Here is a 23643-nt window from a genome sequence, read left to right as displayed (position 1 = left end):
TACTGACAAACTATAAAAAGCACACAGGCCTCTGATTTAGATTTTTTTACAATTCTGAAAGCTGACTTTAGAATAGCATAACTTCACATTACCTTTCTAAATAAGCGTAAACTTTAATTGTTTTTAGTCATTCTGTACTGCTGAATTTGAGTCCTTGCTGCAAATCCCACACTGTGGACTTATCCACATCTGTGTGCATACATTCACCATTCATAAAGTTCATGAAGAGTAAGACTTATACTAAGATCAGTCCTTGAAAAAAGCAGTGAGTCAGTACTGTGAAATTTTTTTAATTATACTTCAAAATGGCTTCATTTTACTACAATAATTTTGCTGTTGCATACTTTTTTAACCTGCAAACGTTCTTTATATTGACCTTACTGTAGAAATGGAGGTTCCGTCTGACAGTCTTATAGTGTCTGTGACATGACTTATCCTGATGTCATTCTTATAACATGCTGTAACATGTTAAAAGTTGTGCTAGTCATTTCCGAATTTCATCACCAAGTCATTACGAAAAGATGACCATCTTCATCTTCTTTATCTCATCTGAAACATCTCCTTTTAACTTTTTCTAGGTGCAGATCAACTATATTTTTCAATTTCTTTCCACTTTGCAAGGTAGGAAAGCTAGAATGTAAATTTGAAGAGCAGAAAATTCTCTGGTGGCCGTTTGACAGTAACGGTTCTGAGGGTGTGTTCAGGGCTTTGTGTATTTGCACTGTGCCACTGAGCGAAATGTTTGGGTTTCATTTCCGATCTTTGCTGTTGGTTCGTGTGCTCAATTATGCATGTGTTACTCTCACCACAGCCTTGTCTCATTCCAGCCTTGTTTTGCGCAAGCACAAACCCTAACCCCTAATCCCTAACCCTAAACCTAATGCTAACCCTTAACCCAAACACCTAATCCCTAACCCTAAACCTAATGCTAACCCTTAACCCAAACCCTAACCCCTAATCCCTAACCCTAAACCTAATGCTAACCCTTAACCCAAACCCTAACCCCTAATCCCTAACCCTAAACCTAATGCTAACCCTTAATCCAAACCCTAACCCCTAATCCCTAACCCTAAACCTAATGCTAACCCTTAACCCAAACCCTAACCCCTAATCCCTAACCCTAAACCTAATAACCCTTAATCCAAACCCCTAATCCCTAACCCTAAACCTAATGCTAACCCTTAACCCAAACCCTAACCCCTAATCCCTAATCCTAAACCTAATGCTAACCCTTAACCCAAACCCTAACCCCTAATCCTAACCCTACTAACTTTAAAAAGTAAACCCTGACCCCAACACTAACCCAGCTCCAGATCCAGAATTTCTGCTGGCTTGACCTGTTTGGAGCGGTACGATAAGGTCATGCAGATGAGACACAACTCATATCCATTAGTGCTGTGACCTCACATGGATGTATGTTTTCTGTTGTTCCACTAAAGACTCGTTATGGGATTTAGCTCTCCAAAACCACTCAGTACCACAGAACACTCCCAGTCAACAATTGTTGCTGTTAAATCAAATCTTTTTTCCAGCCTGGTACATGATTTTTTGTTTCACACAATGACCAAAACAACAAAAATCCCTGTCTGCTGTCCAGTGACTGAACGGAAGAAGAGCTGGTATTGGCAACCAGCCAATCCACACCAAATACAGGCAGGCTCCATGATTAGAGTGGCTTAGTTTGAGTATGTGACCCCTTTGAATCATATACCCCCCTACTAAACTGGTTACGAACATGTTAAACTTTAAGATTTTGACAGACTCCTTTAGCACAGTGTGTTTGAAAACCATTTTCTGTTAAAAATATTTAATAAAAAACTTTATTTCAGAGCAGTACTGTGATTCCAGAGGAAGGGCTTCTTAATTTTTTCTGCTAAATGTGAACACTAACTGCTTTGCTGAATAAGCACTTATGAGATTCGCTAACAGCATCCATGAACTTTTCAAACTTCAGGATCTAGGCTTTTGCCCTGATGCTGTCAGACACCTCACTACTGTCCAGTGCTATGATACAAAGACTTCTATCATTCCCTGAATCAGGCGTTAAATGCATTTCTGAGTTAAAGCTCTGGTTGCATGGAAACTTGCATTGATGATCCTGTTTACCTTTAAAGCATGAAACATAAATATACAATATTAAGTGAAAATTCTTTCTAACAGAATCTAGTTTTGTGAAGATGAATGTTAAAGTCTTCAGCAAGTAGTAAACTGTCAAAATCTGTTAATATCCTGGACAACAGCTCACCAAATTCTTCAAGAAAATCTGGATGCTGTCTGACAGAGTGATATATGAGCAACATTAAAGATGGCTGTTTACCCTTGAAATTCATGGCAATATATCCAAATCTGCAGATGTCCTCAGAAGATTTCTGCATTCATCTTAATGTGCTGCAAGATAGATGAGCAACTCCCTGCCCATCTAATGAACTTCAGGCACACTGAAAAGCCTTGTATAAGCAGGAGCAGCTTTACTGGGGGCAAAATTATTGTTAATACCAAACTAGACATTTACGATGCCCTTATAGGTCTCATCTTGCAACACTGAAGAAAACAACAAAAAAAGTTCAATTAAATCACAGAGGTTCCACTGGAGATGAAAGCACATGGCTGGGATGTGGTCCATGTCCTGTGAGGCAGGTTTCAGCTGCAAAAACAGCCAGAGCTCATCCTAGTGCTCTAGGCCACCCAGCCAGTCTGTCTCATTCCAGGGCACAAATGTTGTCCCAGACCCTGACCACGTCAGGGTAATTATTCAACACCTCCAGGAGAGTGGCGCTGGCATCCAGCTGGTTCTGGGGCAGAGGGGTGGGAGTGTGGGAAATGTATTCCATCCCAGTGGACAGCGTGTGCACCCCGAAAGCTTCTAGGGCAGTCCGCACTCCCTTCGTGGAGCTAAGGTCACAGATGAACTGAAGGTAAAAAAAAAAGGCACCAATCAGCCATGAAGAAATCATGAGAGAATGTATCTTGAATGTATCTAGAGCTGGGCAAAACTCTGTTAAGACTTCATTACCCCAACACTGATCACAAAGTTTGGAAAGAAATCGGTAGTATTACCCTAGAGGGAGGCGAGGAAGTGTTTATGGAAACAGGCACATTACAGCAACAGGAAAAGAACAGTGAATCTTAGTGAATCATCTCTGTGTTAATTTAAACTCCAGTTAATTACTTTAACTCTTGATTTACTTACTGACCTATCCCCATAGCTGTTTTATGCGTCTTAAAGACTAATTATGCAGTTTTGCACCAAAGTTCCATAATCTGTTGCATATAACAGCAGGCTTCTTATCATACCTTCAACCCAACAAATCCACTTGTTATTTTTCACAGCAGCTGGTTCCTCCTGCCAGCAGTGTGCGAATGGAGCAGTCAATGTTGGTTTGGGGATGATTATCTAACCTGCAGTAAAGACCTCTGCTCCTCATCCTCTGTCTCGTGCACATCTTCAGCTCCTGCCTCTATTGCCAGCTCCAGGGCTCTCTCAGCAGACACTCCATCTCTGGATGCAACCACCACGCCCTTCCTGTCAAAATTATTGAGTGCGCCAACACAGAGCACCGCCCTGTGGATAAATGAAGTCATGCATGCACTTTTTAGGGTTTTGGCAGATGTTCTTATCCAGGGTGACTTATGCATGCACCAGTATGCATTTGCTTCCTAAGCACCTCACTTTACCCATCTGCTCTACCAGGTGAGCTATAGGAGCATGCAAACCTGCCCATCTCACTTCTAAATCTACAGCCTGTGGGGTCATCTTATTGGTCGTTATTTCAAAACGAACAGATTCCAGAATGAATTTACTATGTAACGTTGGTCTCGGACACCATGTGCCATTAGCCCCTCCCCACAAAAAACACACCCATTTTTCAGTAAGAGGTGTTTGATCTCCTGGTGCGAACGAGTGTTGTTATCTGTGAAAACTTCGATGAGGAGTAGGCATCCCCCCGGGCCACGGGCCTCATAAAAGTGGTGGGATGCAGCCTTGGACTTCTCCTGTGTGACAGAGCCAACAGGGGTTAATTAACCCACACATCCGCAACCCAGTCATGCATATTTAGCTCCGCCTATGTACTGTAACATATTAACATAAATAAGGAAAACATAAAGCAAAATATAGCAAAATAAACATCAGCTATGGACTGAGCTGGTGTGACTGTCAAATGTCGAATTAAATCAACCTTGAGGGGAGCTGCAAAACCTCATCATTAGCTAGTGACTCTTTGTTTCGGTGGTCGGTTTCTTTTACGGCCCCAGCGCTAATAAACTATAAACGCTTACCGCTCCATGGATAGCAGCCTCTATAGTGGCTTTGGGTATATTTTTGTTTCTGCACTGTTCTATCAACTGCGCCAAAGCGACATTAAACTCTGGATTAGATCCTCCCTCTAAAAATAAGACACAGAACAAGGTTAATCAGAGACAGAAAGAGGTCTGACACCGAACCAAAGCAGGCTATTTACAATCTCAGGATTGGTAGCGGACACACGCCATCACCTTTCACTGCCACTTTGATCAACATTGAAAACTTCGTGATGATCCGCGCTCGAGCAGCGTCTTTCGGGATTTTTATATCTTTTACTTTGGACCACTTGTTGTGTCCCGCCAGCAGTAGTGCACTGAAATGAACCGCCCGGCCCTGTGGAAGCAGATCCCATTGCGGAGAGCCCGTCCTCGTATCGACGGGCCTGCGACGCGGAACCTTCCAAGGCATGGACGCGGCCGGTTTGCACTTGGGCAGGAGAAAACGTAGCACTGCTCCTCCTGACATCGCCCCTAGGTTAACAAAGGAGAAAGACAAGGAATCTTAACTACTATTGCTTTAGCTCCAGTTAGACGCCGACCTACCTCTGCACTATGATAAACGCAGATTAGTGTTTTGATTAAACTTTGTCATGTTTTCTCTCTGACCACGATCAGTGCTACAGCTGGGCTAACTGATCATAATTATCCCCAACAGTTTATGCAGTTGTAGTTTAAAAGGCTATTTCCCAGTATACATGAACAAAAAAGTTAGGATTTGTAATTTACCTACGTAATATTACTCTACATTTACCACTGAAGGTTACTGTGCGATTTTACACTCAACTGTCCAAACCGAACTTCTTAGTTGGGAACACACGAGTTATTTCCGCTCTACTAATAATTGTCAAAATAAAAGTTTATTTATCGAAAAATAAAAATGATCGTTCGATTTAATATAAACCAATTTATTTAGTTTTCAATAATCCAGAATTCAGATCCTATTTTTGTTCTGTCGTGAAATCAAACCAATCGCATATCTTGTTTCCTTAGTTCATGGTACAAAGCTTTTTTAAGCAATAAGTCGATTTTCCCAATAAATCTTCTTCACATTAAGAAACATCCATTAAACTGATATCCATTATACTGACACCAGCCTGGATGGTTAATATTCTGTACTAAATCTATTTTAATCCTGGACGCATCCATATGAGAGCCCGCTCTATGGAGTATAAACTGGTTCGTTTGAGGACTACAAAAATGTGAGTCTTCAACTGCACTTTATATAAACAATGTAAAAATAAAAATAGATCTTTTTTTTATAGCAAATATGCTATATTTGCCTTTTGTGGTACAAATTACTTTAAAGGAATTTCTCCTTTAAAATTTCTCCTTTAAAATTACCTGAGTGCATGTAGAGAGAGAGAGAGAGAGAGAGAGAGAGAGAGAGAGAGAGAGAGAGAGAGAGAGAGAGAGAGAGAGAGAGAGAGAGAGAGAGCAAGCCTAACATTCAATCATGCAGGACTAACCATACCACACACAAACACTTACAGTAAGGTACTATGTTTATTGGGATTTTTCATTGCACTATTTATCCTTTGGAGCTTTTTTAAATGTGATTTTTATTTATTTACTTTTTTACATTAAAATGTAACAATATTTCGCCTTCGAATAAAAAGCATCTTGCCAATGAAGAGAGGGGGAGAGAAGAAAAAAGAGAGACAGTGAGGTAGAGAGAGAGGAAGAGAGGAATGGAGGGAGGGAGAGAAAGAGGGGGAGAGAGAGGGGGAGAGGGAAAGATGGAGAGAGCGATGGGAGGGGGGAAGGTTGCCAGACAGTGAGGAGTTAACCGGGGCAGAAGGTTCATTGCCTTGAGTGGTGGGAGGTAGGATCCAGCCCCTCTCCAGCCTGAGCTGTCTCACTACACACATTCACCCACCAACATAGACATTCAACAGTGACCAACAAGAGACCAGTGCCAGTGAGACAACGTTTCCTCTTCTCGAGAAACTCAAAACAAGAAGAATGAATGTGTAATGCTAAGGGACATATAGGCCATCTTCTGACTGCACATCACCCTGAGAACTCAGCAGAAGAACTTGGCTTCCCTCTCTTCTGATCTACTAATGGAAAAATGAACAGATCTGACTCCACATAAATCGAGACTGAAGCAGAACCAGCCTCCCCTTTCCCACTGGTTGTGTCCAGCCTGAGGGCATGAGAGAGAGAAAATGCCAGAGGCCCAGCGATGTCTTCAGGCCTGAGTAAGTCCCAGTGCCCTGAGAAGACGACGGCAGCATCCCGGGTGGAGGTTTAGACGGAGGAATAAGGGGAGACTGACGTTTTGAGGAGCCGTTGGGCGAAGAACAGGGACGTAGGGTCAAGAGGGAAGCATGTTGTTGCCGGTGATGACCACAGCCATAGTGACGACCACAACCATAGTGCTGTGCAGTGTATTAACGACAGCAAAGGCACTGGTAAGTAATCGATCTGCCGTGAGTCCTAAATCAATGCTGTAGGTTTATTTATTTTATTTGTATGTGTGATTTTCAGTGACATTAGTTTGGGTTGGAGGGTCATATCAATGCCCTTATCAGTCAGGGCTGGAAGAATTATGTTATTTGACATTTTACCACATTGCCTTAGCAGTAAATCATGAACTTGTGGTCAATACTACAAAAAAAGGCCAATTACTGTCCTACTATAGATCAATATCTGGGAGAGAGAAGATATAATGGAGCTGAGAGGCTGGAGTCTGGACTCTGCCCTGCACATAAATCACAAAACCAGTGCAAACAAAGAACAAGGAAATTACACTCAGGCAAAGGATCATGTTCCAGGGCCACAAACTCTACCGACATACACTGAAGCAGCAAAAAGGTTTCTGAAGTGCGAAAGAAAATTTAAAAATATCTCTATATCGAGACCAGAATGAGGGTGAGACTGCCTAAGAAAGACATGATGTAGTGGCAAGCTATGACAGACCAGAGCTGAAAGTAAATTTGATAAGTATATCTTACATGAGTGGATATAATTTGCTGCATTGGTTTTGCATTTTTGTAATTTTAAGAGGTTAGTATAAGTTATGACATTGCTGTTACTGGAAGCATTCATACTGTTGTGAACACTAGGGAAGTATGGGCAAATCTGAAGTCATGATTGTCTTAAGTTCTCACATCTTGTTCCAGGTCACACACATGTCTCACAGTTTAAGATAATCTCTAACCATCTCTAAACCATCCATTGTCTATCATGTAATCCATCAATACAGAGCCATTTTGCTGGGCCACGATGCCTCCGAGAGGCATGTGTGTTCAGTCTGGCCGTGAGAGAGAGACTTCTTAGGGGATAGCTGTAAACCTGTGAGATTCCCCAGTTAGACTCTCTTCAGGCAGCTCTCTGACAGACAAAATGACAGACCCATAACCTTTCACTTCTCCCCTTTATCCTACTGTATCTTTAAAGGGATACTTCACACAAAAATGTTAAAATTGATATTAATGATTGTCAAAGCTCCCCAGTTAGCCTACCCCCTGCCAAAAAAAAAAAGGAAAAGCACAGCTATGTGGAGTATGTGTCTATCCACAGAACACAAGAGATTATTATTACTTTCACAAATATATGGGTGTTTCAGTTTCCTTTGTAAAATGGTCATAGGGAGATTTGTCTGGCTGATACCATGTATCTTGGACAGGTAGTATATTAGCTGTCGTGAGGCCATTGCTTCCAGCACAGGATGACTGTGTATGGAAACACAGGATTGGAGAGCCAGACCTGGTCATATTATTACTATAAATTATTCTCTGTTCAGTGGAGCAGGAAATCATTTTGTCATGTAGAAGATTGTGAGAGAGCAAAGCCAGTGAAAATAAATTATTGGGATTTTAACACCATTGCTAACACATTTAATCACATCATCTATAAACTATAACTTAAGGAAAAATGGTGTTCAGTTATTTTTAGTTATGGTTATGCTTGTGGGCACATGACATGGCCAATATTAAATCATAGCGCTACATCCATTTTGGAATAGAATCATTTGATTTGAAAGCTATATTCCCTACCCAGTTGAACATAGTAAACCTTCAAGGCCCTAGGTTACTGACATGACCATTTACCCCATAAATCACCACCCGTAACACTGACATATATGTTAGGGTGTCCAGTATGGTACTGTTAGCAGCTGTAACAATCACTGATGACCACAGAGCAATATAGCTCCACCAGTTTTAAACTGCTGAGCAAATGCTCCACACCACAACAGCTTCTGGCTTTACAATAAGGCCTTTTAAAGTGTGCCTGAGTTTTAGAGAGATATGCTTTTCTTCATGTCGTCACACTGGTGTGTTTATTGTTGAAGCCACTGACCTACTTGCATAGTTTTTGTTCTTATAATTTTGGAAATCAAACAAACTGTACACCAACATGATCTTCATTTTGACCCCTCCATGACATCCGGTGCTGCCGGGCTTCTTGAGTCCTGCTCTGTGGTCCAGTGGTCAGTTTCCAAGCTGCCCCACAGATGAGACGTGAATAGTTAGGGTTAGGGTCACTACTCTTCCAGCCTCCTCCGTGGAGCTGGACTGTTCTGCCCTGGGTTCCCCCTGCCAAATGGCCCTCAGACGTCCTCGTTCCTTATAACCGCTACTGCTCAGCTTCCACACCATTCCAAACCATTCCACAGAAACACCTGCCCTTAGTCTGCTGAGTGAACTAACTCAAGTCAATCAGACCAGGCAGAGAGGAGGGCTGTGGTGTTCCAGGTTACAGGATTCCATAGGAATATGCTGCAAAGCACAGCACAGGAGACCAGCATCTTGTGAAATACTTCTGAGGTGGACACAATCCCACCTTTACTCCTTCTGAAACTAAACTGATATAAACCCAAACTGATATTAACACCAACTAATATAAACACACACTCTCAAACTGTTATAAACACATGATCACAAAATGATATAAACACACGCTCTCAGAAGCTTTAGGAATTTGGTCTCTGACAAGACAGCTGATAATAAACTGTATGTCAGTTTTATTTTTGTCTTTGTACTAATAATGTGTAATCAAAAAATACGTATAAAAATGTTTTTTAGCACTTTGTTAGCAACACCATATTTTCCACCTTTTCTTTACAAATGTTTCTTTTTCTTCTTTTCTCTGTCTCACTCTCTGTCATACACACACAGACACACAAACACACACACACACACACACACACACACAAACTTACCGCCCCCTCAACCCTTCTGCCACCATGTCAAATGGTCAGTGTGTGTGAGGCGGTTGCCTCTCCGCTACTTTTGCTTGCTGGTTGTGAAATGTATTTGGGGCACAAAGCATACTGTGTTTATCCTCCACCTCATCCACCCGTCTGCTGATCTCCAACTGTGAGCTCACTGTCAGGCCCTGAGAGAGACACCCCACCTGAAGGAAGGACAGAGAGAGAAACAGGGAGGGGTTGGTGGGGGTTAAAGGTTAAAGATGGATTGCTACATATCACATTGCGGTGCAACTGTTTCACAACAGCTGGAGGTAACATCTCAGGCACGCAGGAGGAGCGCACCAAGTTTGGTTTCTGAGACAAACTGCCACAGTAATGAAAAGCAGCAATGAGGAGGTGTGGAGTGGGAGCCTTTCACTGCATTGCTGTGTTCAGGCGGACTGAGCAGACAACCTGTAGAACGGAAAAAATAACAAAGATGGCTTTCCACGGAGCGCCCTGTGCTGTGATACCGGTGGCTGCTTATGGATGGTTACGAAACGTCTGAAGATACCACATCCACCTCTTTTTCTCTCTGCTGTTGCAGATCGACGCAGATGACGTCATCACTCGGGATGAGCAGATCTCCCTCCTGACCGATGCATGGCTGAAGTGCGAGAGAAGCATCAAAGCTCAGCTGAAAGCCACACGAGGTACGTGAGTGTGCCAAGGCATCAGACAAAATACCAGCCAGACAAGCTGACCTTATAGAGTTACACACAAATTAAGCTCTTTATATTTGAGCTGCACCAACATCCTTTACAGGGCTGGAACTGAATTTGGACTAATAAAAGATCAATCCATTTGTCAGATCTTTATCAAAATCAGAGTCAAATTTGTCATTCCTTCTCACCACAGACGTGACTATATACATTTAGGCCACATTCACATTACCAGGCTGAAGTAACTCAAATGCGAGTTTTTGCCTCAGTGTGCCTTAAGTTTTTGAGGGCTATGTGGGCACACAAATCCAACCTTTTCTAAGATTAAAAAATATCTGAATCGTGGCCATGCTACATGAATGTGAACTGTCAGATCGGAATTTTGCCTATACAATGGAGGAAAGTAACAGCTAAAGCTAGCCGTCTGGCTCTTTCACTTTCTCGATCTGATCATGCACATGTTTTCAGTTGCACAGAGCAAAATGTGACACTTACATAAGTTGCTAGTGGGTCAGTTTTGCCGGTTTTAATATAATGAGTCATCTCACAGATAGGTCGTTTTTGTTGGTGGTAACGTGGGTGACTTGCATGAAAATGTATCGGTGGACCGATGTATTCGCATAACAGATACAGGTCACTTGCAATTATGAATGTGAACTGTCAAGATAAGCACATCCGATCTCAGCTAAAAATTGCATTCAACAAATATGCTTCCATTGGTATCGGTCACCGCCAAAGGTCGTTTCATTCATCGGTGAAATTGAATTTTGTGTCATAACATGAGTTCAATGTGACAGAAACAGCTGGACAGACATGCATAGATCTCTTATCACACTGATTTAGCACCAGTACCTTCCTGCCACAATTTCCCTTACACAATAGCATCCATAAATACGAAAAATGAAACGTCAAGGCCCGCATTGATTGAAATTCCCAGTTTAGGATGCTTATCTCTAGACCCAGTTTTATTCTGGATCGATCTCGGCCGCTGAGCGTAAACATGCAGCTGTTATCCTGAGGCATTACTCCCAGTGTCTGATACAAAGGCCTGATTTAATCCCTGAAGTTTTGTTATGGAGGAGGATAATTTCAGATTACTGATAGTCGTACATTCATGTGAAGGGTAATATCAATGAAAGCAGCGAGTGTCTGTGTGGTGTAGACTCTGAAGTCTCCAGCCCGTGGGGAAGATGTTTAAATGCCGTGTCAATGAAACATATTAGTGTTACCTTGAATGTGTGAATATATTAATTATGTGATGTGAATAGATTGTAGTGATATGCTTGTTATAAGAGTTGTTCAAGAGTTCTCTCTCTATCCCAAGCTCCAGTTCACGAGTGTCTGACCTTCTGACTTCCGAAGATAAATGCTCGTATGTTCTATTCCCCAGGGGACGCATGTTTGCCAGAGTGGGACGGTATCATCTGCTGGCCCCGAGCAAAGCCAGGCCAGCTGGTGGCTGTGCGGTGCCCCAACTACATTTATGACTTCAACCACCAAGGTCTGTACCACAGCATCATAAAGTCACGCCACACAGAAAAACAGCAATAGTACTGCAACTACATCACATCTGGGCCAATTAAGACCTTTTACTTAGATGAGTTGTATAGAATGTGTGGTGATTTTGCATGGTATACAATTTATTTTTGTTTAAGATGTAATTTCTGTATGTTTTGAAGTGTAATAATAGGGGCTTTTTTGCATTGTAGTAAATTCTCAAGTTTTTTTCTTAGTCTTTAAAAAAATTGCAGTATGGTTCTCTGTTTTTTTGAAGTGTAGCAATTCTGGTTTTTGCAGTGTAGTAATTTAACTGTTTCTGTGCTCTCTGTAGTAATTGCTCTGTGTATTTCTGCAGTGTAGTAATTTCTCTATAATTGCTCCCTGCTCAGGCCAAGCATACCGTAACTGCGATGCATCAGGTAACTGGGAGCAGGTGTCTAGCATCAATCGCACCTGGGCCAATTACACTGAGTGCACAACTTACTTACACTCCAACCATGCCAGCCATCAGGAGGTGCGTGCGTGCGTGCATGTGTGTGTGAGTGTGTGTCTGTGTGTGTGTGTGTGTGTGTGTGTGTCTGTGTGTGTGTGTGTGTGTGTGTGTACCTGTGGGTGTGTGCATGCATGTATCTGTAAGTGTCTAATTTTAAAGAATAATTTAGATGACCCAAGATGAAATGTTACTGGAATTAATTTAACACATGAAAAAAAAAACCTGTACTGTATGTGTATGACTTGTTAATATAATAGTATACAAAGCTGATTTCCCTATTTGTTAATGTTACCAAAACACAAAAAAAAAGGAATTACCACTACTTCACTACTTCACCTTGTGTGTGTTTTCCTACAGGAAGTGTTTCGGCGACTTCACCTGATGTACACGGCGGGTTACTCCATCTCTCTGGCCTCTCTACTGGTAGCTGTGTTCATCCTCTGTTACTTCAAGTATGTCATGCATGAGTCATCACTCACCACTATTGAACCAGACATTAACAGAGTTGTCTGATTTACCCATGAACAACGAAAACGATGCCTTCTGGAAGACTGTCAGTATTAGAAATGTAAGTGAATTGGAATTTTTGATTCCCCTAGGTGGAGATCTACCCATTCCTGGAGTTTAGTTCTAATCCTAATCTATCACACCTCTGAATAATCATTGTGTTTGGCTATATTAGCCTAGATTAGACTCTGCAGGAGCCGAGTCAGAAATACCTTGTGTGCATGCATTGCATCTTTATATCTGTATCTGTACAGATACAGACGCAGCACCATAGACGCAGCACCATACACGCAGCACCATAGACGCAGCACCACGGCTCCAGACCCCACAGACCCATTTTCTGATCATTCCAATTCGTTTGACTCAGGCATGCGAAATATGCAAGGTTGCTGTCCAAACGTTTTGGTGGAAACTGACTGAGAAGCAACGAGTTGCATCTCTAAACTCCTGCCATGCCAACTGCATCATCATAGTCTCATCATAGTCTCATCATAGTCTCATCATAGTCATGTCTTAATCTTACTGATGAATAAAAACAAGGTGGAGAAAAATGGTGACAGGACTGTGTTGTCACAGTCTCAACCCTCCATCCTCAGTTCAGCTGTTTCAGAGACTCCATGAAAATTGTGAAATATGTCCACTGCCCTGACACTTTATGACCAAACTTCTAAGTACCAGAAACGTGGACATATCGGTCTTCTTTCCGTGGCTCTTTTAATGTAGCATGGTTTCCCCACTGCAGTGTTGTTGCTAGATGCAGGCTAGGCACTGATAACTCAATACGACTACATGCAATCTATAATATGAAGAGCTAAGAGGTTTATGTCTGACATACAGTTTAACTTCAAAACCTCAAAATGTTTGGCATACATTTTAACTTCAAAGCCTCAAGAGCTCAACGTTTCACACTGAATGAATATTTATTTATAAATACTTGTTGTCTACTTGTTATGTGAGAAAACAAGTAAACTGGGGAATTCAAGGCATAAACAGCAGTTTGATGCTATTACCTCCTGAATACAGAGAATTTATTCTCGTGTTCTTCAGAACTAGGACATTTGGACCTTGTAGTATGTATTTTTGTAGTATGTTTTTTTTTTCTGTCATTGCTATATTGTAAATATTCTTTTAAATACATTTCATACCTTTCTGTGATGTGACCTGGATGTGTTTGTTTACACTTGACTCAGAACATAATGCTGTGAGTTTGTAGTTGGATCTCAACACTCTGTCTTTCTCTCTCTCTGTTTCTTTCACTCTTTCTCCTTTTCTCTTTCCATCTCTCTCTGTCTGTCTCTCTCTTTCACTCTGCCTCTCTCTGTAGACGTCTACATTGCACTCGTAACTACATCCACACTCATCTGTTTACTTCCTTCATATGTCGAGCAATCAGCATCTTTGTGAAAGATGCTGTACTCTACACAGCCACAGATGACATCAAACCAGTGGAACCCAGGCCACAAATGGTACACACACACACACACACACACACACACACACACACACACACACACACACACACACACACACACACTCGCATTCACAGAGGCACACACACTCATGCATGTTACATGTGTGCAGACATTGTATAAACCTAAAGAAGTCTTGCAAATAACAAGTGAGAGTTGATGGACTTAATATTATTTATATTGTAAGAAGCATTATGGCTGCTAAACTGTGTCTGGACACTCTCACTAATATCATTCTCTTTCCTGTCCTTTGCTGATTCTGTTTTTGAACTTGGGCTGGTTTCAGGCTGGCTGTAAGGTTGCTGTGACCTTCTTCCTGTATTTCCTTGCAACCAATCACTACTGGATCTTGGTGGAAGGTCTCTACCTGCACAGTCTGATCTTCATGGCGTTCCTGTCTGATAAGAAGTACCTGTGGGCCCTCACCATTATAGGTTGGGGTGAGTTCCTGCTCTTCACCAGCTTTCCCCTGTTTGAGTGGTACAATCCTCTGAAAGGCGGTGCACATGAGTGAATTGGACTTTGGCAGTGTTTTTCACCCCAGACCTCTGGACCCACCACACGGTCCATGGTTTTTCTGTAGCTCATTTCCCAACATGCCTGAACAATGCCACTAAAAACACAGAACGCCTGGTGCAGATGTGTTGCGAGTTTTGATAGAGCAAAAATGTGGACCATCTGGTGGTTCCTGAGGAGTGGGCTGAGAAACACTTGATAAGTGCATTGGGTTCTGATAGAGGTTCTGATAAGGGTTCTGATAGGGTATCTTCCTCTGTTGCAGGTGTCCCTGCAATGTTTGTATCCATTTGGGTTAGTGTTCGAGCCTCACTGGCTGACACACAGTAGGTTTCAAAACAAACACACACACCTACATGCATACACAGTTTTTGTAAGGTATTATCAATACCTATATCCTAAATTTTAAAAAGCTTTTTTTACTCTTTGGGATCCACACAAAAATTCACTCATGTATGTGTATGTGTACACTGTATTTAGTTGAGTATGTATATAGTTACACTGTATTTACTTGAGTGTGTGTATAGTTACACTGTATTTAGTTGAGTATGTGTATAGTTACACTATATTTATTCAAGCATGTGTATAGTTACACTGTATTTACTTGAGTATTGTGTATAATTATGCCATATTTACAATGTATGCATATAGTTACGCTGTATTTATTGACACTGGACTTGCAGATGTTGGGATATAGGAGCGGGTAATCTGAAGTGGATCTATCAAGTTCCAATCCTGGCAGCCATTGTTGTAGGCACATGTTATCTTTTTACAATTTGACTCTTATTTGCACTCCTACTATTTATTGCCATAGTTATAAATTTTTATCATTGCAATAATTACAATTCATTTACATAATGTCTTATTCTCTCTCTCACTCTCTGTAGGTAAATTTCTTTCTGTTCCTTAACATCGTCCGAGTTTTAGCTTCTAAGTTGTGGGAGACTAATACAGGCAAACTTGACCCTAGGCAGCAGTACAGGTAAAACTCAATCTTATACACACACACACACACACACACACACACACACACACACACACACACACACACACACACACACACACAGACAGACAAACACACACACTGTGTGCTGGGTTTGCTCTGTGTGGCCTACAGGAAGCTGCTGAAGTCAACCCTGGTGCTAATGCCTTTGTTTGGGGTTCACTATATGGTGTTCATGGCTCTGCCCTACACGGAGGTTACTGGCCTGCTGTGGCAGGTGCAGATGCACTATGAGATGTTCTTCAATTCTTTGCAGGTAAAATGAAGTCCATTCATAACCACCCCACATACGTAAACCTTTATATTGCAGTATTTATTGCAGCATTTTAAATAATATATTAAATATATATGCTAATTAATAAATATGCTAATATGTAATATAAATATAATAAATAAACTTCAACCTAACTTTATAAAAAAAACATTTCCACATAAAAAAAACTTTTTGTGTTTAACCAACCAAACCAACCAGCAGATAAAGAAGACAACCCTTATGGGTACAAGAACAATTATCTTTTCAATGTCATTTCAATGCTTTTCTATTACTAAATGCTTATAATAATGAAATAGTAGTTAATGCTTTAATTATTCTATTATTAGGACATTTTAACTCTGCTAAGAAATTAAAGCAATTCCAAACATCACTTTGAATACTAAAGAGCAAAACTCCACACTTCTCTGTGAGTGCTAGGTCATTAACACTAATAAAATCAGAATGCTATTTCTCTTAAATAGTATTATGCACAGAGGCGGAAAGACATGCATTTGTTTCAGAATATACAGACTATTTATAGAATATACAGAATATTTATAGATGCATTTAAGTTTATAAAGAAATACTAAACATGGAGGTGTTATATCTACATTAAAAATGAAGTGAAATTAACTTAAATGAACTGCAGAATTGAACCAGATCACGCACACAAACATAACTGGACAGCAATAGGAAGTACTGTGAGAGGCTGGGACTGTAATGGTTCAGACTGGGACTGTAATGGTTCAGACTGGGACTGTAATGGTTCAAGCTGGGACTGTAATGGTTCAGACTGGGACTGTAATGGTTCAGACTGGGACTGTAATGGTTCAGGCTGGGACTGTAATGGTTCAGACTGGGACTGTAATTGTTCAGACTGGGACTGTAATGGTTCAGACTGGGACTGTAATGGTTCAAGCGGGGTCTGTAATGGTTCAGACTGAGGCTGAAATCATTCAAAATGGTCTCTATAGACATAGACACATAGATACCCAGATTATAATAATTATGAATTCAAACAATGTCTGAAATATAACAACTTCACAAAAATCCACAAAGAATCCACACAATAATTATCTATTGTCTGTTCATTGTAGTTTGTGGAGGCAGAGAAGACGTATTTACATTGTGACTGTGTTTTCGGTTGATTGGTGCAGTATGAAAAATGTGGTTTGTTGCGAAATTCATATAATGTGTCTGGCACCTTGGTCTGAATTTTTTATTTTGAGCAGAAGGTTTTGATTTTGAGAAATTTGTTCAGGCTTTTAAGAAGAGGAATACATGTTCCGGAAATGTGTGTTTTGAGAAAAATTGTATTATGTATTACATACATAGTGTTAATATTTTTGCTCCTTATTTACCATTCTGTATACAGTAATTCAACTGAATTTTTTTTTGTCTTCCCGTTGAAAGGTCTATGACTGTTTCTTATCAGTGTCCAGTCTTGCAGTACTTCACGTCCTGCTTCAAATAATTGAAGGCACCCTGTTCTGGGTTATGATTATGGTTATGATTATGGTTATGGATGGTTATAGATTGGTACTGGATGCTGAATCGTCATTGTATGGATTTCAGTTCGTTTACTGGGCCATAAAAGACTATAGCAATTTAAAGTGTTGCCTATAGACATGAATACATACAGTAGATACATATATAATAATTATGCACAGTGTAATTAATTCAATCAGCTTCTGAAATATGAAGAAAAATAATATTTCAAATTATTAGGTACTTTCTGTTCATTCTGTTTCCTGTAGGCAAAAAAAAGAGAGAAGCATATACATTATGACGATCTCAATTGGTGCAGTGCGAAAAAAAGTCATTTGTTGAAGAAATTCATATATTTTGCTTGCAGTATGTATAAGGTTTCAAAAAATATGTGTTAGGTTTTGAGAAATGTATTCATGCAGAGATATTGGTTCCTGAATGTCAGCACTTGAGAAAACCAGTGTGAACACTGCTGTGATGTTTGTGCTCTGGGAAAATGTTTTGGGTGTTTAGTTTTTCTCTCTCTTTCCTGTAGGGCTTTTTTGTGGCTTTTATCTACTGTTTCTGCAATGGCGAGGTCAGTTTTTGTTCCACATTTCTAATTATTACTACTACTACTACTATACTAGTATACTACTAGTAGTAATAATAATAATTATTATTACTACTACTACTGTAAAAACAGTGTACGATTCCACACTGGAATAGTAGTAGGAAATGTAGCAATTTAACCTAGTTAGCTTTTTTTTTTTGCACTGTACTTTCTGCCCATCACAGTCAAATCAATATCAGATCAATATCAAATCAATACACTTGAGGCAGAGTATGCACTTCCATATTACTTCCTTAAGTGCAATGGGATCTAATTTTGACTTTGCCTAATCCAAGCCAGCTCAGGGAAGACCAGGCATTGGATTATTAGTTCCTTTTTATAACACACATGGCCACAAAGCAGCTGTACAAATGTTTGGGTCCAGATTCCTAATGAACAAGTCAGTGGCAAGAAAAAACAGTGCAGAATTGAGAAAGAAACCTTGGGAGGGCTCGAGAGGAAATCCATCTACCGGCCCAGATAATAGACAGTCAAGGACTCTCTCTCTCTCTGTGTCTCTCTGTCACTCTCTCTCTCACTCTCTTTCTCTCTCTCTCTCTCTCTCTCTCTCTCTCTCTCTCTCTCTCTCTCTCTCTGTCTCTATATCTCTCTTTCTCTCTCACACCCAGGTGCAGGCAGAGGTTAAAAAGGCATGGCTAAGGCGGAGTCTCACCCAGGATCTCAAACAAAAGTCTCGTGTCACCAGCAGCGCTGGGGGCGGAAGCTGTTACTATGGCGGCATGATGTCACACACCACCACTCAGAGCATTTATATAAACGTCAGTGGCACTAAGGCCTTGGCCCATGCAGGTGGGACTTTGGGGGTCAGGAGTCCATCCCATCTTGCTTACTTGTCAGGATGCACACCCAGTGACACTCAGACTACATTACCCACAGTGCAGCACCAACAGCTGATCTTGAGTCCAGCTGGCAGTATGGAGGTGCTTTGTAGTCCAGGTGGGGAAAGCACAACTGGATGTAGAGAGCAGAAAGACTCATCTCTGTACATCATACCTGAAGATCATTCATGCTTCGTTACTGTCAAAGATTTGGAGACTATTCTATGAAGGAATCTGCTGTTGTTTCAGAAACCTTCAGACAGTATAACATCATGGTAACAAAAAAGGAAAGCACCTAAGTGAGACAGTCTTAAAGGTTTGCTGGCTGGTTGGATTTTGTTTTCTCGAGTAACTGTCAAACGTCTGAAACGAAGGTGCCATGGAAAACTGACATCTGAGATGATTTCACAAATTTCAAAGATGTGGGTAAATTTCTCCAGAAATAGTAGTAACACTGTCTGGCACATTGTCACTGAGGATGGGGGACATCACCACACACATCATGTAACGAACTCCATGTCGTTGTTATTGTGATATATACCTGGGGTCATTAGGTCCTTCTGTGTGGCTTTTACAACTAACATGTTAACACTGATGTTTTTGTTCACCATGTGAATATTAGTGCAGTTCTGGCTAAACAATTTAGCACATTTCTTCAGAACAGAAAACTTGCCAGAAACTTGTGACTTGTCCAGCCTTCATGCTTAGTTTTAGTTGTAGAGAGTCCACCACCTTCCAGAACACTCATGTTCCACTGTGTTGGAAGATAGCAAAAAATTGCAAATAGCATGTGCATTGAGGTGTATTTTGGTCTGGCAGCTCAATAAGGCTAAGTTCTAAACAGGAAAGCCATGCAAACTTACATTCCTATGTGGTTGTAGTTATTTTCTTATGTGCTGAAAAGAATAAGCTTATAAGCTTTTTAAAATTAGATACCAAGAATGCATCTCCACATGTATAACCTTACAAACAACACTTAACAAGTGCTCTGTTGATACATCTTGCATACACTAACCTGTCACACAGCCGCTAGTGTGATATGTGTGATATTCAGCTAGCTATAGTTAACTAACTGTTTGCCTTGTGTGGAGAAAGATAAATTATTTACCAGTGGAATGAACATGAAGAATTTCCCCTTGAGATACAAACAGATATATGCATGAAATAGACTGATTGATCTTGTATGCATGAAAATAAATGGCTAAATAAATCAACACCGAAGTGCTAGCAGATACCCTGAATGGCATGTTCTCTGATAGCTACTAGTAGATGAATTTCCTCATGGAAAATTCCTAGAAAAAGTACAGATATCATTCTGCTATTCATTCAATGTATTTACATGCTACTCTATGCTACGGTATTGTAGACACAAAGAATTGCATCTCTGTTCCCATTGCTCTCATTGTCATCACAAAAGCAATGGAAATAATTTCTAATGCTCAACATTCCTTGTTTACCTTATTAGTTGATGCTTATGAATTCCTTTACTTTATCTGATTAGTTGATACAATTACCATGGTAAATTGCCTTCCGTGGTCATGTTGTTCCTGCCAAATGAGCTACATTAGCAACTTTACCTCAGTGAGTTTGTCATCCAGCAGTAGGATCAGAATATTATAAGGTGGGTATGACCATGTTTTACAGTTTAGAACATTTAAAGGTTCTGCTAATGCCAACATGGCTGCTTGTTGGGTTGTTGTTTGATCCAACAGTACCTCAGCACATTTCAATACAATTTATCCAGATTAAAGTACAGTATAGGAATGGAGTTTATGTTCATTAATGCTACAGAGAAATACTGTCATATAGGCTACATGAAGCAGCTGTACCCACGTAGCAAATATGTCTTGTTTTTGCCAATTTTTGCCAGTCCCTGAAAGACAAGACTGTCTTTTGAACTTCACTCACTGAGGACTGCATGCAAAAGCTTTGTTCAGAAGCGGCTGAGCTTGTGCCCAGGTAAGACGTTTGGATAGATTTCTGATCTCTACAAGTATAATCTTGCTTTGCATTTTCTTACCATTCTATTACTTAAAGAAAAAAATTTCAGCTCATTATAGTTCAATATTTGAAATATATATGTGTAGCCTGCTCTTGATGTGCTATATTAAGAATAAATACTGTGGTATTTTTTGTATTTCACTGCTGCCTTACTTCTGTACTGTCAATTGAGATCTTCTCAATATGTTTTGTCTGAGCAGCATTTCGATGATTAAAAAACAAAAATTATTCAGCACGTGGTTACAGTGAACCATTAACTAACACAGCACAACGTGTTGACTTCCTTGCACACACAGGTACTGCAACTGGCAATCAATTAAGGAGTTGAAGAAGGTTTGCCCAGTCTGAGCAGAACACTCTCCGGACTGGACCTCCAGGATACTCTCATGTGGAGTCTATGTATTCTTGTCTTTACTCTATTTGATAGTGACAGGAGAAGGGAGTAAATGAATTAAATTTGTTCTGAATTAAAAACAGACTTTCTGGTATGGGTTCAGGACCTGGTAGGAAGGCAGACAACGAAGGGCAGGTGAAGATGACAAGCAGGTGAAGTTCCTCTTTATTACTCAACTGGGCACTTGGCTGTCCTCTCTGCCCTATAGATGACACTTGGCCACACCCCCTCTGACCTATAGATGACACTTGGCCACGCCCTCTCTGTCTCAAATATGGTACTCAGCCCCCTCGCTCCACAGGCAGCACTGAATCAGAACATCAACTAGACAGGGTGGGAACACACGGCATCCAATCCAGGCCATGTGTCAGCCCAGCCTCAAGGCAACTTTCAAGCAGTCCTGCTTTTCTCGTGCCCTGAATAAATAACCTCACTTACGTGGAAAATGTGGTTTTAGAGTGAAATGACACACACACTACAAACACTTTAATTGCTGAGTTTGTCTCCCATAACTCCTTGGGTCTCATAGCAAACATTGCCAGAAACTAGAACAGGATAGCAAGCCATCTGGAGGTATATAGAAGAGCGGATTGGACAGAGGAACACTGCACACAGGAAGTGGGTTGTATGTGTCCCGCATGGAGTTCTGCACAGCTGCTCTGATTGCTCCTCGATGGACAGCTCCTAGAGGTCTTCCAGCCTACCTTCTCCTAGAAGTCAGCTGATCACACAGCAGCCAATCAGATTAGAGATTTTTCAAAAACACTTGATGGAAAAGAGGGGCCTAAATGAATGTCAGGGTGGACAGTATGTGTTTTAGGCTGGCTGGAAGAGGGATATTGCTAAAGGATCCATTTGTAAATTATAGATGTGTAGCATGAGCTTGGACAGTAAGGGCTTAACTAGAACTATAGGGGACCAGTCTGGGGGCCAGTCATTGTGTGTCGATGCCACACTGTGATAGCCCCCCTATTCCTCTGACAGATATGCCACTGGTTGAATGAGCACCTCTGGAGCTTTTGAAATAACGATTACCTTAAGTTGGACATGCATATGTAAGTGCTGATTAAATGTTTTGTTGTGCAATGGTGGAGTAAATTAATAAAAGCAGAACAAAAAGCATGCTTCACCGTGTGACTAAAGTCTTTCTTAGTTCTTTATTCTGATTTTCAGAATATTTTTTTTTTCTTAAATTGCAAATAATGTTCCACTGTCACTTTCCCTGAAAAGGCTGGGCTGGCTATTTTCTTCACTCTTCATGACTAGTGTAAAGCTAGAGGAAAATGTGATTTCTCATCCATTTGTATTTTCAGTTTATTGTTTGTTTCTTTACATTCCATTGCTGGGCACATCTGGGTAGAGCAGCGCAGGAGCAACCTGCTGGTATGAACCCGGAAGTCTCAACTGGACTCAGTGGCTTGGCTGTTTGGTGCACTTGCACTGACTTTAGTATACTCCAGTGAGTATCTTCCTGGTCCTGGCTGGTTCTCCATAGTTCTGGCCGATTCAGCCTTATTTTGCCCAGTCCTGACTGGTTTGCCCAGTTTTGTCTGGTCCTGCCCAGTACTGGTCAGCACGTGTTGTTTCATCAAGCCAATCGAGCATGGTGCTTTTCATTTTGTAGGCCTGTTTGTACTTCATCTAATTTTGAAATGAAATACAATGTACTGTCAGGGCTAAATCATTAGTAGGAAAATAACTGAGGTTATGCTTGTGCACCCATAATAGCTATTATTGTGCATTTTATCTGTGGGTCGTCTTGGTCATGAATCCTCAAGCTCTCTCGTCTGTGGCGGCTGCCAGCCTTCATCTCCTCCTCTTCCTTTCTTCTATTGCTCTGCCACATTGACCTCACACCACAGTAAGGAATTTCACAAAACAGCTTCAGACCAACACACTCACACACACAGACACACACACACACACTCACACACTCACACACACTCACACACACACACACACACACACACACACACACAATGGTTTATTCACATCATATGGCAGTGAATCTTATAGGAAAAATAAAGAACGGAGTACACACCCCATTTGACTCTTAAGGCTGATGGAGACACAGCAGTGAGTTCCTGCACCTCTACATAATGCAGAGACCATGAAGATAGAATGAAACTCACATGGGAGCTGTAGTCACCTGCTCAACGTATAGGTGTGAAAAACTATTTTCTGTCTGACAGACAAAGTATTTCTGGTAGAAACTGAATCCTCTGGGCTAGAATCTGATGCTTGTTCTCTGCAGAGATCACAAACCTGAGATAACTAAAGTTTGCATATGGCTATTACTCACTGCTGCTCACGATCGTGGAAACAGTCAGGCAATCAAGGGGAAAAGTAGTCTAACTGCATTGTGGGAATTTACAGGGATAGTCACAGTTTAAATCACAGTTTCCATTTTATTTTATTTTTTTTGGT

General features: G+C 40.9%; 2 protein-coding genes across 5 annotated transcripts; one reads left to right on the top strand and one right to left on the bottom strand.

Moving 5' to 3' along the window:
• Positions 1-2446: 2446 nt before the first annotated feature.
• Positions 2447-5122, bottom strand: taco1 (translational activator of mitochondrially encoded cytochrome c oxidase I). Of its 2 annotated transcripts, none has more exons than XM_027009163.3 (6): positions 5029-5122; positions 4495-4773; positions 4279-4385; positions 3860-3993; positions 3400-3562; positions 2447-2909 (listed from the first exon to the last, which is right to left on the bottom strand). In XM_027009163.3, the coding sequence occupies exons 2-6, from the start codon at positions 4766-4768 to the stop codon at positions 2700-2702; spliced, it is 888 nt and encodes a 295-aa protein (XP_026864964.1). In that variant the 5' UTR covers positions 4769-4773; positions 5029-5122; the 3' UTR covers positions 2447-2699. The 2 variants fall into 2 exon arrangements, with proteins under 2 accessions (XP_026864964.1, XP_026864965.1); XM_027009164.3 differs by having other exon boundaries at positions 5033-5122.
• A 1046-nt stretch (positions 5123-6168) lies between these two features.
• On the top strand, positions 6169-22328 carry pth3r (parathyroid hormone 3 receptor). Of its 3 annotated transcripts, XM_027009189.3 has the most exons (16): positions 6169-6716; positions 10047-10152; positions 11552-11662; positions 12051-12175; positions 12512-12606; positions 13986-14127; positions 14417-14570; positions 14912-14972; positions 15330-15396; positions 15534-15628; positions 15764-15905; positions 17926-17967; positions 18612-19243; positions 20323-20442; positions 20692-20780; positions 21119-22328. In XM_027009189.3, exons 1-13 carry the CDS (start codon positions 6633-6635, stop codon positions 19047-19049), a joined length of 1662 nt encoding a protein of 553 aa, XP_026864990.3. In that variant the 5' UTR covers positions 6169-6632; the 3' UTR covers positions 19050-19243; positions 20323-20442; positions 20692-20780; positions 21119-22328. The 3 variants fall into 3 exon arrangements, with proteins under 3 accessions (XP_026864990.3, XP_081553775.1, XP_081553776.1); XM_081697649.1 differs by having other exon boundaries at positions 18612-20442; XM_081697650.1 differs by lacking the exon at positions 17926-17967 and having other exon boundaries at positions 18612-20442.
• Positions 22329-23643: the final 1315 nt, after the last annotated feature.

The sequence above is a fragment of the Electrophorus electricus genome, chromosome 15, assembly GCF_041902795.1.
Source record: "Electrophorus electricus isolate QZ-2024a chromosome 15, ASM4190279v1, whole genome shotgun sequence".
In the NCBI taxonomy this organism is placed as follows: Eukaryota; Metazoa; Chordata; class Actinopteri; order Gymnotiformes; family Gymnotidae; genus Electrophorus; species Electrophorus electricus.
Note: the sequence above shows the minus strand (reverse complement) of the source record. Positions and strands in the feature narration are given on the sequence as shown.